The following is a 16342-nucleotide window of genomic DNA, read 5'->3' as shown; positions in this document are numbered from 1 at the left end:
TCTAAGTGGATACAAAATTGGCTTCTTAACAGAAGCCAGAGGGTGGTTATAGAGGATTGTTTTTCAAACTGGAGCCTGTGACCAGCGGTGTGCCTCAGGGATCAGTGCTAGGCGTACTGTTATTTGTCATTTATATTAATGATTTGGTTGAGAATATAGGGGGCATGCTTATTAAGTTTGCAAATAGCATAGTGGACAGTGAAGAAGGTTATCTCCAATTGCAGCGGGATCTTGATCAATTGGGCCAGTGGGCTGACAAATGGCAGATGGAGTTTAACGTAGACAAATACAAGGTAATGCATTTTAGTAGATTGAACCAGGGCAGGACTTACTCAGTTAATGGTAGAGCACTGGGGAGAGTTACAGAACAAAGAGATCTAGGGTACACGTTCATAGCTCCTTGAAAGTGGATTCACAGGTAGACAGAGTGGTGAAGAAGACATTCAGCATGCTTGGTTTCATCGGTCAGAACATTGAACGCAGGAGTTGGACCATTTTGTTGATGTTGTACAAGACATTGGTAAGGCACACTTGGAATACTGTGTGCAATTCTGATCACCCTATTACAGAAAGGATATTAATAAACTAGAAAGAGTGCAAAAATGATTTATCGGGACTTGATGGATTGAGTTATAAGGAGAGGCTGAATAGACTGGGACTTTTCTCTCTGGAGCATAGGACACTGAGGGTGACCTTATATAGAGGTCTATAAAATAATGAGGGGCATAGACAAGTAGATAGTCAATATCTTTTCCTGAAGGTAGGAGAGTCTAAAGCTAGAGGACATAGGTTTAAGGTGAGAGGAAAAAGATACAAAAGTGTCCAGATGGGCAATTTTTTCACACAGAGGGTGGTGAGTGTCTGGAATAGACAGAACTAATAGTAGAGGCGGCTACAATTTTATCTTTTAAAAATCATTTAGATAGTTACATGGGTATGATGGGTAAGAGGGATATGGGCCATATGGGAGCAATTGGGATTAGCTTAGGGGTTTTTAAAAAAACAAGGCAGCACGGACATGTTGGGCCGAAGGGCCTGTTTCCATGCTGTAAACCTCTCTGACTTTAAGTCTCTATGACTCTCCTCATACATTAGTCCCACCATCCCTAGAATCAGCCTGGTAAGCCTTCACTGCACTCCCTCAAGAGCAACAACATCCTTCCTCAGAAAAGAAGACCAAAACTGCATGCAATACTCAAGTGTGGCCTCACCAAATTCCTGTATAATTGCAACTACACATCCCAACTCCTGTACTCAATCTCTCACAATGAAGGCCAATATACCATTTGCCATCTTTCCTGTCTGCTGCATATGCATGCTTACCTTCAGTGAATAGTGCACAAGGTCACCCAGGTCCCGCTGCACATTCCCCCTCCCAATTTACAGCTATTCAGGTAGTAATCTGCCTTCTTGTTTTTGCTTTCAAAGTGAATAATCTCACATTTATCCAAATTATATCGCACCATTATTGATAAGCCCAGATCATTCCGAAGGATCTCTGCATCCTTGTCACAGTTCACCCTCCCACCCAACTTGACATTATCTGCAAACTTTGAGATATTACATTTTGTTCCCTTATCCAAGTATATTAATATATATTGTGAATAGCTGTGGTCCCAGCATCAATCCCTGTGGCATCCCACTAGAAAGTGCCTGCCAATTTGAAAAGCATTCATTAATTCCTATTCTTTATTTACTCTCTGCCAATCAGTTTTCCACCCATCTCGATACACTCCCCCCCTCCCCCCCATACCACACGCTTTAATTTTGCATGATAATCTCTTATGCAGGACTTTGTCAAATGCTTTCTGAAAGTCTAAATATACTACATTAACTGGCTCCCCTTTGTCAACTCTCAACTTAGTTACATCTTCAAAGACTTCCAACAGATTTGTCAAGCATGATTTCCCCTTCATAAATTCATGCTGATTCTGTCTGATCCTGCCACTACTTTCTAAAAGCTCCACTATAAAGTCCTTATTAATGGATTTGAGAAATTTCCCCAATACGATGTTAAGCTTACTGGTCTATAGCTCCCTGTTTTCTCTCTACCTCCCTTTTAGCTGCCCTCTAATCGGCAGGAACTGTCCCCAAGTCTTGAATCCTGGAAGATAACTATCAATGTATCCACTATTTTGAGAACCACTTTCTTAAGTACTCTGAGATCTAGATTATCAGGCCCTGGGGATTTATCTGCCTTCAATCCCATCAATTTTCCCAGCATTTTTTCTCTACTAATATTGATCTCCCTCAATTTTTCCCCCTCACTAAATCTTGCATTCTACATTTCTGGCATCTGATTTGTGTCTTTTGTGAAGACAGAATGAAAGTATGTATTCAGTTGCTCAGCCATTTCTTTGCCCGTATTATATATTACCCCATTTCTGTCTGTAGGGGACCTACATTTATCTTCACCAATCTCTTTGTCTTCATGTAGCTATAGAAACTCTTAGTATCAGTCTTTGTGTTCCCTGTAATCTTACATTCATACTGTATTTTCCCCTTCTTAATCAATCCCTTAACCTTTTTTTGCTGAATTCTAAACTGCTCCCAATCTTCAGACCTACTATTTTTCTTGTCCAATTTGTACACTTCTTCCTGGGCTCAGATACTCTAATTTCCTTTGTAAGCCATGGATTGGCCCTCTTGCCCATTTAGCTTTTGTGCCAGACGAATGAACAGTTGCTGCAGTTCCCCCATGCAAAGAACAAAGAAAATTACAGCACAGGAACAGCTCTTCGGCCCTCCAAGCCTGCAGAACTTAACTAAAACCCCCTATCCTTCCGGGGATCATATCCTTCTATTCCCATCCTATTCATATAATTGTCAAGATGTCCCTTAAAAATCACAACCATATCCACTTCCACTACCTCCCCTGGCAATGAGTTCTAGGCACCCACTACTCTCTGTGTAAAAAATCTGCCTCGTACATCTCCTTTAAACCTTGCCCCTCGCACCTTAAACCTATGCCCCCTTGTAATTGACTCTTCCACCTGGGAAAAAGCTTCTGATTATTCACTCTGTCCATGCCTCTCATAATCTCGTAGACTTCTATCAGATCTCCCCACAACCTCCGTTGCTCCAGTGAAAACAAACCAAGTTTCTCCAATCTCTCCTCCTAGCTCATGCCTTTCATAACAGGCAGCATCCTGGTAAACCTTCCCTGTGCCCTGTCCAAAGCCTCCACATCCTTCTGGTAATGTGGCAACCAGAATTGAACATTTTCCAAGTGCAGCCTAACTAAGGTTCTATAAAGTTGCAACATGACTTGCCAATTTTTAAACTCAGTGCCCCGGCCGATGAAGGCGAGCATGCCGTATGTATTCTTGACTACCTTCTCCACCTGCATTGCCACTTTCAGTGACCTGTGTACCTGTTCACCCAGATCCCTTTGCCTATCAATACTCTTAAGGGTTCTGCCATTTACTGTACATTTCCTTTCTGTATTAGACCTTCCAAAATGCCTTACCTCACATTTGTCTGAATTAAACTCCATTTACCATCTCTCAGCCCAAGGCTCCAACTGATCTATATCCTGTTGTATCCTCTGATGGTCCTCATTGCTGTCCGCAAATCCACCAACCTTTATGTCGTCCGCAAACTTGCTTATCAATCCAGTTACATTTTTCTCCAAATCATTTACATATATTGCAAACAGCAACGGTCCCAGCATTGATCCCTGAGGAACACCACTTGTCACAGCCCTCCATTCAGAAACACATCCTTCCACTGTTATCCTCTGCCTTCTTTGACCGAGCCAGTTTTGTATCCACCTTGCTAGCTCACCTCTGATCCCATGCAACTTCACCTTCTGCACCAGTCTGCCATGAGGAATCTTGTCAAAGGTCTTACTGAAGTCCATGTAGACAACAATCCTACCCTCATCAATCATCTTCATCACTTCCTCGAAAAAATCATGTTCGTGAGACACAACGTCCCCTTCACAAAATCGTGTTGCCTCTCACTAATATGTCCACTAATTTCCAAGTGGGAATAAATCCTGTCTCGAATAATCCTCTCCAATATTTCCCTACCACTGATGTAAGGCTCACCGGCCTGTAATTACCTGGATTATTCTTGCTACCCTTCTTAAACAAAGGAACAACATTGGCTATTCTCCAATCCTCTGGAATTTTCCCTGTAGCCAGTGAAGATACAAAGAATTCTCTCAAGGCCCCAGCAATTTCCTCCTTGCCTACTCAATATTCTGGGGTATATCTCATCAGGCCCTGGGGACTTGTCTACCTTAATGTTTCTCAAGAACCCCAATACCTCCTTTTTGATCTCAACATGACTCAAACTATCTACACATCCTTTCCCAGACTTATCCTTCTCTTTGGTGAATACTGTCACAAAGTACCCATTTAATACCTCACCCATTTCCTCTGGCTCCACACATAGATTCCCTCCCTTGTCCTTGAGTGGGCCAACCCTCTCCATAGCTACCCTCTTGCTCTTTATATATGTATAAGAAGCCTTGGGATTTTCCTTAATCCTGCTGGCCAATGTTTTTTCATGACCCCTTTTAGCCCTTTTTACTCCTTGCTTAAGTTTCCTTCTACTTCCCTTGTATTCCACACTTGCTTCATATGTTCCCAGCCTCCTAGCTTTGACAAATGCTTCCTTTTTCTCTTTGACTAGGCTCACAATATCTCTCGTTATCCAAGGTTCCCAAAACTTGCCATATTTATCCTTCATCTTTATAGGAATGTGCCGGTCCTGAATCCCCATCAACATACACTTGAAAGCTTCGAGTTCCTTAAATGTTTGTCATTGCCTATTCACTTCATTTCTTTAAGTAACTCTCCCCAATCAATCTATTAAGACCAACACACCTCATATCCTTTATTAAGATTCAGTACCTTGGTCTTCAAATCAACTACTTCACTCTCTAGCTTGATAAAAAAAATTCTACCATGTTACGGACACTCATCCTCAAGAGATCTTGTACAGCCAGATTGGCAATGATTCCCATCTCATTATACTGTAATGTGCCAGACTTCCCACTGCAGATGCCACCCATGCAATGTTGGCCTGGTTAATACACTATATCGGCACCATCTCCTGTGACAGCATTCTGTTTGACTCGTCTAAACAGCCTCACGGTTGCAGAATGGTTGCTGACAGCCCATCCACAACTCCCCGGATTTATTGATGGATTGCCACCAGCTTCAGGATGAATGAACCCTGAGGCCCAGCATCTGACTTGGAACCAGCTGAATCCTTGCCTCCGACAGACTTAATAAGCCCAAGCACTTGGATGTGCCCACCTCCATCCGATGTGCATCAGCAGCTGTAGTGTACTAAAGAGCAAGTGATCCCGAAGCTTCAGCACTAACATGACCCACCATTGTGATAGTCTCTGGATTGTGTGGTTGATGTCTGTGCCGTTTCACTGGTGCTGTTCATGGAGGATTCTTCAGGGCCCCCCTACGAGGTGCCATATGAGATGTCCAGGGGGTTGGTTCAGGAGCAGCAGAGGGGGCTGCAACACCAGAAGGGCCTGGTGCATTGGGTTGAGATGACAGAAGGCTGCTTTAGTGACTGGAAGCCAGTGTCCAGTGACATACCACAGGGATTTGTGTTGGGTCGTTTGTATAAATGACATAGATGACTATGTGAAGGTTAGTATTAGTAAATTTGCAGATGACACAAAGATTGGCTGGGTGGTTAACAACGAAGCTGAGTGTCTTGGGCTACAAAAAGATATAGACAGGATGGTCAAATGAGCAGATAAATGGCAGATGGAATTTAACACTGAAAAGTGTGACACTTTGGAAGGAGTAATTTGACTAGAAAGTGCTCAATGAATGGTAGGACACTCGGAAGTTCTGTGAAACAAAGGGATCTTGGTGTATTTGTCCTCAAGTCACCAAAGGTGGATGGGCACATTAGTAGGCTGATGAAAAAGGCAAATGAGGCACTTGCCTTTATCAATCAAAGCATAGATCACACAAGCAGGGAAGTCATGTTGGTGTTGTATAGAACTTTGATGAGTACTGTGTGCAGTTCTGGCTACCACATCATAGAAAGGATGTGATTGCACTGGAGGAATAGCAGAGGAGATTCACGGGGATGCTTGGGATTGAACATTTAAGTTATGAAGAGAGGTTGGGTAGGCTTGGATTGTTTTTGTTGGAACAGGGAAGACTGAAGGGTGACCTGACTGAGTTATACAAGGTTATGAGGGACAAAGTGGACAAGGAGCAGCTATTCCACTTAATTGAAGGGTCAGTCAAGGGGGAACATAGGCTCAAGGTGAGGGACAGGAGGTTTAGGGAGATGGGAGGAAAAACCTTTTTACCCAGAGGGTGGTGACAGTCTGGAATGTGCTGTCTGGGATGGTGGTGGACGTGGGTTGCCTCACATCCTTTAAAAAGTATCTGGATGAGCACTTGGCATATCATAACATTCAAGGCTATGGACCAAGTGCTGGCATTTGGGATTAGGTGGGAATTCAGATGTTTCTAATGTGTCGGTGCGGACTCGATGGGCCTCTTCTATACTGTATGATTCTATGAATTTCTATCCCAGAGGACTGTGGAAGCTAAATCATTGAGTGTATTCAAGACCAAGATTGATATGTCTCTCAATATTAAAGATAAAGAAGCATATGGAATAGTTGGAAAATGATGTAGAGGTAGAATGTCAGCCTTGATGCAGTTGAATGGAGGAAGAGGCTGGAGTGGCTAAATGGCCTCCTCCTATTTCCTATTCCCTATTAATACTAATGTGCCCCTCTTCCGCAGTCCTGGTTCAGGCTGAAATGCTATTTCGGTAAGAGGAAATAGAATTTAATAATGAAGAAAAAAGGATTACTGGGGACAGCATCTGGTTCATCAATGTTTTTTAGGAAAGGAAATCTTCCATCCTTATCAGATCTGGTCGACATGTGATTCCAAACCCAAACAATGTGGTTGGCTCTTAACTGCCATGTTGAATGGCCTAGCAAGCCACTGAGTTGTCTCTATGACAATATTGTGCCTTTAAAAATGTATTTTAGTCATATTCTCTGCAGTTTTTTCAAGCAGGCCAGGCACCCTTCGTTATTGTTGCCATGATGTCTGTACTGATAGCTTTTATTGTTGTTGAAGCAGGATAATTGAAGCAAAGTTTATTTTTAGTGTCCTGGAGTTTTATGACCCTTTTGGAATTGTTGGGTAAAGAATGATTGACAAGTCAGGTGCCTTTAGACAGTTTTCTTCCCCACAGGGAAATATAAGGATTTAGTTTCAGTTTGAGAAGAATCTGTTTGAACTACAGACTGAAAGCATTATTCCACAAGGCACTCCCTATTTAAACCCAAATACAACACCTGAAAAGAAAACACAAATATGTTCATCACTCGCTGCCTTCAAGTTCAATAATCCCAAACCAAACAAGGAATATAGATTTTAATCCTGGACAATCCCCCAATTATTATAACATAGATCGGAAACTCATGTGTTTTATGAAGTCAGCCTAGACCATAAGTTTTGCACTATGAATTTGGCATGGATGAACACAAGATGTTTCACGGCAGGTATGATTCAAATGATCCACTAGGGAGCTGTTACCAAACAAACTTTATTTAAGAACACAGTTAACATACAAGAAATTCAGCATAATTTTTACCAATTACAAAATAAAAACAACCATGATATTGTATAAACTTTAACAGAAATATATACTGTCCCAAATCAACAACCCCCACAAATATACTAGGCTTATTCAGAGGTTAAAATGTTCTTGAGAGTGGAAGAAGTCACTCAGGATGTTTTACAAAGAACAAAGAACAACCCAGCACGGGAAACAGGCCCTTCGGCCCAACGAGCCCACGCCGCCGCATCACCCTACACCTATTCTACCCTGCATGTCTACGAATGGAACCCCTAACTTAGCCAGATTCAGGGGAGAATAGTGTCAATTTGGTAAAACCAATCAGCCTAAGAGCACATCTTTGGGGTGTGGGAGGAAACCGGAGCGCCCGGAGGAAACCCACGCAACCACAGGGAGAATGCGCAAACTTCCACAGACACAGGCCCAAATCCATGTATCTGCACAGTTAGTAGTGCTAGTCACCAAGCTGTTGCGGCGCCCGTCTACCGGTCCAGGATCAAGCACACACACCGACACGAAGTACTAGGCCACTCCCGGAACTTCCAAGAGCAGCCCATGCACGACCCACCGTGTGCATGCCCCTCGTTTGACACGAGGTGGACCTCCACCTGCGGAATAAAAAGACAAAAACGTTAATCTTACAAGCCTGCTTTTCCTGTGTCTCCCGAGGTTCTAACCTTATTTAATAGCCCCTACCATAACCCTCCATCCTCGTTTCACTCATGTGTCTATCTAACTGAACCTTAAACGAGTCCAACGTTCCTGCCTCCACCACCCTACTCGGTAGCACGTTCCATACGCCCACAACTCTCTGCGTAAAGGACCTTCCTCTCACTTCCAAATTATACCTCTCCCCCCTCACCCTCAAATCATGACCTCTCGTGTTTGTACCCAGTCTAGGGAGCAGTCTCTCACTATTAACTCTATCTATTCCCTTCAGTATCTTATATACCTCTATCATGTCCCCCCTCAATCTCCATCTTTCCAAGGAGAAAAGTCCCAGTTTCTCTAAACTTTCCTCGTAACCCAGCCCCTCCATGCCAGGCAACATCCTGGTAAACCTCCTCTGCACCCTTTCCAGAGACTCCACGTCCTTCCGGTAGTAAGGTGACCAGAACTGGACGCAGTACTCCAAATGTGGTCTAACCAAAAGGTAACTAAAATAAAGCTTTTGGAATTGGCAAAAATGTTGCAATTGACATTACAGGACTGCCAAAAACAGCTTATCATTTATGCAAAGAGAAGTGTAGATCAATCAACAGCCATGTGTGCTCTCAAAAAGAAGATTGAGGAGCAGAAGTATCATACTACTGTAGACAGCTGGCCTAATGATTCTGAACAGTCTGCACAGATGTGGTGCCCAGTGAAACAGCGCTGTACACAGCTGGTGTTCAAAAGAATTATGGTGGTTTTTACTGCAGCGTAACTGTCACAGTGATCTTTGTAACCGTGATTGCAATGGGTTCTGACACCAAGGAAGACAATCTACTGTGTGTTTTTGCCAAAGAATGTGCAGAAATTGATAGTGCAGATCTTGAACAAACAACAGTCTCGGACTGCTTGAGGAGGAGCTATGGCCAATTGAAAGAAAGGGACAGAGATGAAGTGACCTTTCTGAATGGCCCTGACTATACACATTCAAAGTTTTATCCTCCTGATCCTGCCTCATTCTCTGAGGACATTACCAGAGATAATTTATCACTGTAACAACAAAAGTGAGCTCAGATTTGGAATAAATGCAGGATTAAGGGCTGAAGAAGAATTGTGGAGAGGAAGCAGCGGATCAAGAAAGGAAAGGAAATAAAGTGTTTGATGGTGGAAGATAAAGACTGAAATGGACTATATTACTGTTAAGTTTGCTTGTTTTGATTTTATAAAATGTATGTATATATTGTAGAGTACTAATGGTGTGAAACTGAAATGTTTTGAAAAATGAAGCCATCTTTGAATATTGATGGTTCATTTTTGTTCTTAAGGGTGATGAGACTGTGCCTTTAAGATATGTATTTTTAATAATGTTTTCTGCACTTTTTTTCAAGCAAAGAACAGAAGACCCCTACGGACAAACTCCAGGCTTACTTCCAGTTCAGCGGCTTCCTGCAAGACCTCAATCAGTCTTTCAAGGCCATCCATATCCACCAATTCAGCAACCTGAGTGACATTTGCTGCGCCAGAACCCATTACAACCCCTATGGAGTCAACCTCCCCAACCGGGGACTTCAATAACTTCCAGATGAGGGATAGCAAGATCCTGGAGCACCTGACCAAGCTGAAGCCCACTCTGTATGGGGCAGGCAACATCCTGAGTCATGGGGTAGTTGTTCATGCCCACAATGATGACCTGGGACTGGGCAGTAACCTGGCCAGTCTCCAGACTGCGAATGGTGGCCCAAGGCTGGCTTGCTTCGCCATTGGTCTGAGCAATGGGGACCTTTCAAACAAAACCGTGCCCAACACCTGAACAAGAGGATCTGTGTCCATCACAGCTCTACGGCACCAACACCAGCATTACAACATCGGAGAGAACTGAGTGTCCAATCTGCCCACCTTATACCAATATTCCTATTGTTCCAAGGTAACTTAATCAGCCCACAAAGCTCAAATATGGCATTACGTTAACACTGCAATGAAATCACTGTGAAAATCCCCTGGTTGCCACACTCCGGTGCCTGTTCAGGTACATTGAGGGAGAATTTAGCATAGGCAATGCATCTAACTTTCAGTCTTCATGCCCAGTCCACGTGGGCCAAACCTGTCTTCATGCCTATGCAATTAGCTTTGTTTAACTCCAAAATGCTAGTGTAGGACTTCAGTTTCTCACCTTTAAACTGAATTGATCCTTTTTCCCTACAAGATCCTTAACTATGAGATAATTTATTAGTCCTACCTCATTCCATAATGCCCAATCTAGAGTAGCATGGCTCCACAACATATTGCTCCAAGAAACAATCTCTCATGCATTCAGTTAACTCCCCCCTCATGCCTGCTCTTTTAATTTGATTATTCTAGTCAATAGGCATGTTAAAATCATCCATGATTATTGCCTATTGACTATTTATTGGTTTATACTGTATGCCACCATGGAACTACTGTTTGGGGACCTATAGATTACTCCCATGAAGAACTTATTTTCTTTACTATTATTTCTACCAGATTGTTTCTGCATTTTGGAATCCGGTGTCTATATCAGTTCCCACGACAGGGCTGATCACTCCCTTAACTATCAAAACTACACCACCTTTGTTTTCCTTCCTACTTAACTTTCCAAAATACTGAGTATCCTGCACATTTAATTCCCAAACCTGGTTTCCCTGCATCTCCCTAATCACCACTAAATTGTATTTATTTGTCTATATTTGCACTGTTAACTCATTGATTTCATTCTGAATGCTCTATGAGTTCAAATTCAAAACCTTAAAGGTTTTAAAATTTTCCATCAACATCAAGGCACCAAGGAAGACAATATAAGGGACTGGTTAATACGTTATTTGGAGGCACGTTTATTAAGAACAAGGCAGTGGCTAAGAGCCTTACATTGTTGTAGAAACATTCTGAGCTGTTGCCTGCTCGCTGCAAAGAGTGAGACTAAGACTGAATCCCATTGTAAATTATAGCATTTCCCTTCTAATGATGGAAACAGACATATATTCATATCCTTAAAGGTACTGCACAACAGAGAATGGAACCTATTTATTTATCCAAGGAAAGCAATAATCTTCCAAACACCATTCAACTACAATGTTTATGGGGTTTTATTAAAAATGTTAAATCCCACCAGCCTTCAGCTCCCCCTCCCCTCCCAATGCTTCCCTTTCTCAATGTTAACAACCCGCAAGAATCGGCCAGTAAGATGAATCCGACTTGTTCATCCACAATGATGATAAAACACTTATTCACCACGATCGCCAAATACCAGGTCCTCCACAATACTCCAGAGCTTCCCGATTGCTGCTAAACCCCAAGAGTCCAACTATAAACGGCTATAGATGTATCAGCTTGCAGTGTACCTTTAACTTTAAAAGAAGGGTGATGCATAAAAAGTAAATACTTAGCCAATGGATTATCTATCATATATTAACATTCATATGTGGATCACCATTTATTCCAAATGCACTGAAAACACCTAAGGCATCTGAGAAAATCCATTCTGGAAGTGCGGGTGGTTATTTGCAGTACCTCTTCTGCCTGTAGATGATGCTGTGGCGGCGGTTTCCTCTGTTAAATATTCTTCACATCATGGCTGGCAAATCTAACTCTCATCTCTGAGTGAATCAGGGCTATTAAACACTGAAGAGCAGAAAAATCTATTTCAAACGCGTACTAATCTCGGGATTTATTTTAGAAACCTATTGCCTTTAAAATTATAAATAATATTATAATCTCTCCACAACTGTGCAGAAGCCCTTGCATGTGTCAGTCCTAGACCTCCCGCTGATATTTATCCTCAATAATACCTTCCTACATGTCATCGTTGATGCCCTTACCACATATTATTCTGATCGTCCGCTGTCCTCGATTTCTGGATTAAAATGTGTACAATAAATATATAAAATGCATTTAAAAAGCATGTCCATGTATACATATACATATTTAATCCATATGGCTCTCCTGCTGCTGCAGTTGATGAAGATGTTGGAAGACAGGCGTTGTCACTTTTGTATGAACGCCGGGTCGTGAGTATGCAGCTGCGGGATTGATATTTCCCAACATCGGACTGACAGCAAGAGGAATGAGGCGGGACAGGCGATCTACAGAATCAGAATTAACTTTTGGAGACTTGTTCAGAATGTTCCGAAGAGTCATATCGATTCCAAATGTTAACTTTGTTTTTCTCTCCCCTGATGCTGCTAGGCCTGCTGAGTCTTTCCAGCGTTTTCTATTTTTATTTCAATGTTGTCTTTTAAGAATGTAAGAACTAGGAACAGGAGTAGCAATTCAGCCTTTCCAGCCTGCTCGCCATTCAAGAAGATCGTGGCTGATCTTTAGCCTCAATCCCACTTTCCTGCCTCTTCTCCAAACCCTTAAACTCATTACTAATTTAAAGTCTATCTCCTCCTTAAATTTACTCACTGCCCCAGCATCCACCATACTCACAGCCCTTATTCCTCCCTCATGTCTGTTTTAAATCTGCTACCCCTTATCCTAAAACTATGACCTAGATTGCCCCACATTGGTGGGATTTTCCGGCTGCACTCGCCGCAAAGTTGGAAAATCCTGCCCTTGGTTATTGGACCTTTGCATGGTGCATGTCCTGCCAGTTCCAGTTCGCATGGTGGGCAGGGCAGTAAAATTCTGCCCATCTTCTTGTATCTACTTTGTCAACCCCCTTTTGCACTTTACGTAGATCTCCCCTCATTCTTCTCAATTCTTGAGAATTACCCAACCTCTTTTCATAAACCAAACCCCTTATCTCTGGCATCAATCCAGTGAACCGCCTCTGAACCTCCTCCAAAGCAACTACATCCCTCCTCAGGAAGGAGAAGAAAACAGTGCACAATACTTAGTGGCTGTCATGTTCAGTTGCAGCAACATTTCACTACTTTTATACTCTATTCCTTTAGCAATAAATGCCAAGATTTCAATTGCCTTCCTTATTACCTACTATACCTGCATATTCGGTTTCTGCGAGGACACTGCACTGCACTGAAGCAATCTGAAGTTTCTCTCCTTTTAGATAATCAGTTGCCTTTCTATTTTTCCAACCAAAATAGGTGACCTCACACTTATCCACATTAATCTGCTAATTTTTGGCCCACTCACCTAACCTATCCGCATCCAATTGTAAATTGCTTATTTCTTTGTTGCAACTTACTATCCCATTTTATTTGCATTGTTACAAAATCAGACACGTTCTGCTGCACCAACCTACGGGCCAAGAGTAAAGGGTCTAAACTATTTCACCAACAAGGCTGCATTATCAACACAGAATACAATACCGATTTGATTATCTAACGTTTATTTATCTTTTGCAGTTTGTTGTTTGTGCACCTTTAAAATTAGTATTTTTGTTGATTTTATCTTGATTGGTGAGATTTGTGCCCTCCTGATCCATATCAGATTAGAGAGTGATCACAATTCCAGTTCATCGGCGTACACAAATCCTCTAATGTGGACACACATTTCCATAAAAAACATCATTTGATTGGTTCTGCATTTCACTGTTTGAATTTTTTAATTTGATTCTCTTCTTCGTGAATGAGGGGTCGAGTGTTTGTCCATTTCTGCAGGAATTAGATCCTTAACCTGTCAATTCTCGCTGGCCGATCTGCTTCCAACTTTGGCAAATTTAGTGTTGGACTAGTATCAACAGAGCGCTTTTGTCTCTGAAAATAAAGTGGTTCCACTTTTACCTGGAACACATGTATGCAGGTGTTGATTTACAAAGAGGTGGAGATATTGGACTGGGGTGGGCACAGTCTCACAACACCAGGTTAAAGTCCAACAGGTTTATTTGGATGATTTACAAAAAGTGTGCAGAGGCTGGGACACAGTCAGGGAGAACTGCTCCAGCTCAGGAGGTGGTAACATGTTGTGAAGCCTCTGCCTATGTGACCTGGGGCACCCAATCCCGGGAGTTATTGTTGTGGTTTTGCTGACAGTGCAAAGCCCAACAAGCTGCACACGTTGCAAGACAGCAAAGCATGGCCCCATGCACTGAGGGTCAGGCAAGTCCGGGGACATTCCAGTCTCCGAATATCAGTGCGGTTGCAAACATGTACATTTCAGCCATGCATTTGCTGTTGCTGAGTGGGATCCTGAGCCTGGAGACCCAAGCCCACGTCATGGGGTTTTCGAACAGCGAGACCATTAAGGGGGTGACTGGTGGCTTTAAGGATGTGTTGTCAAAGCTGAGACCCCGAGCCACCAGACGGCGGATCTCTGAGCTGTGCGCCGTGTGCCACATGCAGCCCAGCCTGGACCTGGCAGCGGGGCAGCCCTCTGTGACCGGCTACATCCTGTTCTACCAGAGGAGACCCGCGGAAAAACTCCAGGCTTACTTTCAGCTCAGCGGCTTCCCTCAAGACCCCGATCAACCGCTCCGGGCCATCCACGTCCACCAATTCGGCGACCTGAGCGGCGGCTGCACCTCCACCGGTCCCCATTACAACCCCGACAGAGTCAACCATCCCCACCACCCCGGGGACTTCAACAACTTCCAGGTGAGGGACGGCAAGATCCTGGCGCACCTGACCGGGCTGAGGGCCACCCTGTACGGGACAAAAAGCATCCTGGGCCGCGGGGTGGTTCTCCATGCCCACGAAGATGACATGGGACTGGGAGGCAACCTCGCCAGTCTCCAGAATGGCAACTCCGGCCCGAGACTGGCTTGCTGCACCATCGAGCTGAGCAATGGGGACCTTTGGAAGAAAACCGTGCTCAACGCCTGAACAAGAAGATCTGAGAGCCCATCGCCAGCTGCAGGGCCCCCACACCAGCATGGCAACATCGGGGAGAGCAGAGTGTCCAATCCGCTCAGTTTACATCAATATTCCTGGTGTCTCATGGTAATTTAATCAGCCCACACAGCCCAATCATACAGCTTCCATCTCCCCGCTGCAAGCACCGCAATGTTATTTCCCATTTAATCTTACTGTCTAACTGATTGATTTGAACTTTTATCTATCCGGTGGCGTTACTTCTTTTTGTTATCTGTCCTATAGCCGGTGTATTCAATTAGAGTCAGCAAGTCAAGCCTTTGAACGACTTGCTATGTTGAGTTATCTAATCGCCAATTATCATTAGTTATGATTTATTCTCCTATGTTTCTGTAGGATTGTCTATTTGGTCTTTTCGTAATTTTTCAGAGTTGTTTCAGGCAGAATCTAGTGGAGAGCAACCGGAACCCTGAAAAGGGATGAGTTGAGACTGAATATGTTTATCGAGCCTCCTTTATCAGCCAGGACTGTCCACAATCAAGTTTCAAGATGACCTTCAGCCGCTTTCAGTTGTTATATGTTTGTGTCTCGACGCCTGATTGACATCTGTGTGTTTATCAAAAAGTTTAATTCTGATTCCTCACAGCCACGTATTTCACAGCTCTTTAATTCTGAGAATAATTTTCCTAAACGCTCTAATGGTTTGCACTGGAACTTGCATATGACAATTTTAATAAATTAATCATCTTTTGCTTCATTTTGCCTCTTTCACTTAATTTCAGCAAAAAAAGTCACAGAATTGTAACAGAATCATTCAAAACTGAACTCAGATTTGTGCAAATATAGGAGTGAGTTTTTACCTTTATCTCATTGGGTAATTCAAACTATTTTAGGGAGTGCGTCTTTAGCAATGAGAGATTTTACATTACTGAGGAGGTAAGATCTGGGAGAGGTAACCTGTTCTATGGAGCTTTTGCTGTGCTTGCTTTACGGATTTATTTTCTATTATTGAATTGAACTTCCATCCACCCCAGTTTCTGTGACAGATGTAAACTTATAAATTGATGGTTTAAGCGCCATTAGTAGTGTAAGTGTGTGGGGTTGGATGATAATGCAATGAAGCCATACACAAGTGAGATGCAGATAGCTCGGGTGAAGTCCTGAAGGAACGTTACATTGTCAGAGAGGTTACCTTTCATCTGAGTTGTTCAACTGAGGGAGACGCGGTCAACATGTTCATCCGGATGCACAATTTATAGAGGAGCTGGAAACTTAGTTTACTTTTGGATGAAGGTATTTATTTCATTGCTGGCTGTGGGACTTTGTGCAAATTGATTGGCACGCTTGCTTGCAGACCGAAAAATAGC

At 43.0% G+C, this 16342-nt stretch overlaps 1 protein-coding gene across 1 annotated transcript; it reads left to right on the top strand.

Moving 5' to 3' along the window:
* Positions 1-14312: 14312 nt before the first annotated feature.
* On the top strand, positions 14313-15696 carry LOC145349905 (extracellular superoxide dismutase [Cu-Zn]-like). Its single transcript, XM_080198546.1, has one exon. It carries the CDS (start codon positions 14313-14315, stop codon positions 14985-14987), a length of 675 nt encoding a protein of 224 aa, XP_080054672.1. The 3' UTR covers positions 14988-15696.
* The last annotated feature ends 646 nt before the right edge of the window (positions 15697-16342 follow it).

Source organism: Carcharhinus amblyrhynchos, chromosome 1 (assembly GCF_965287045.1).
Source record: "Carcharhinus amblyrhynchos chromosome 1, sCarAmb.v2.hapA, whole genome shotgun sequence".
NCBI lineage: Eukaryota > Metazoa > Chordata > Chondrichthyes > Carcharhiniformes > Carcharhinidae > Carcharhinus > Carcharhinus amblyrhynchos.
Note: the sequence above shows the minus strand (reverse complement) of the source record. Positions and strands in the feature narration are given on the sequence as shown.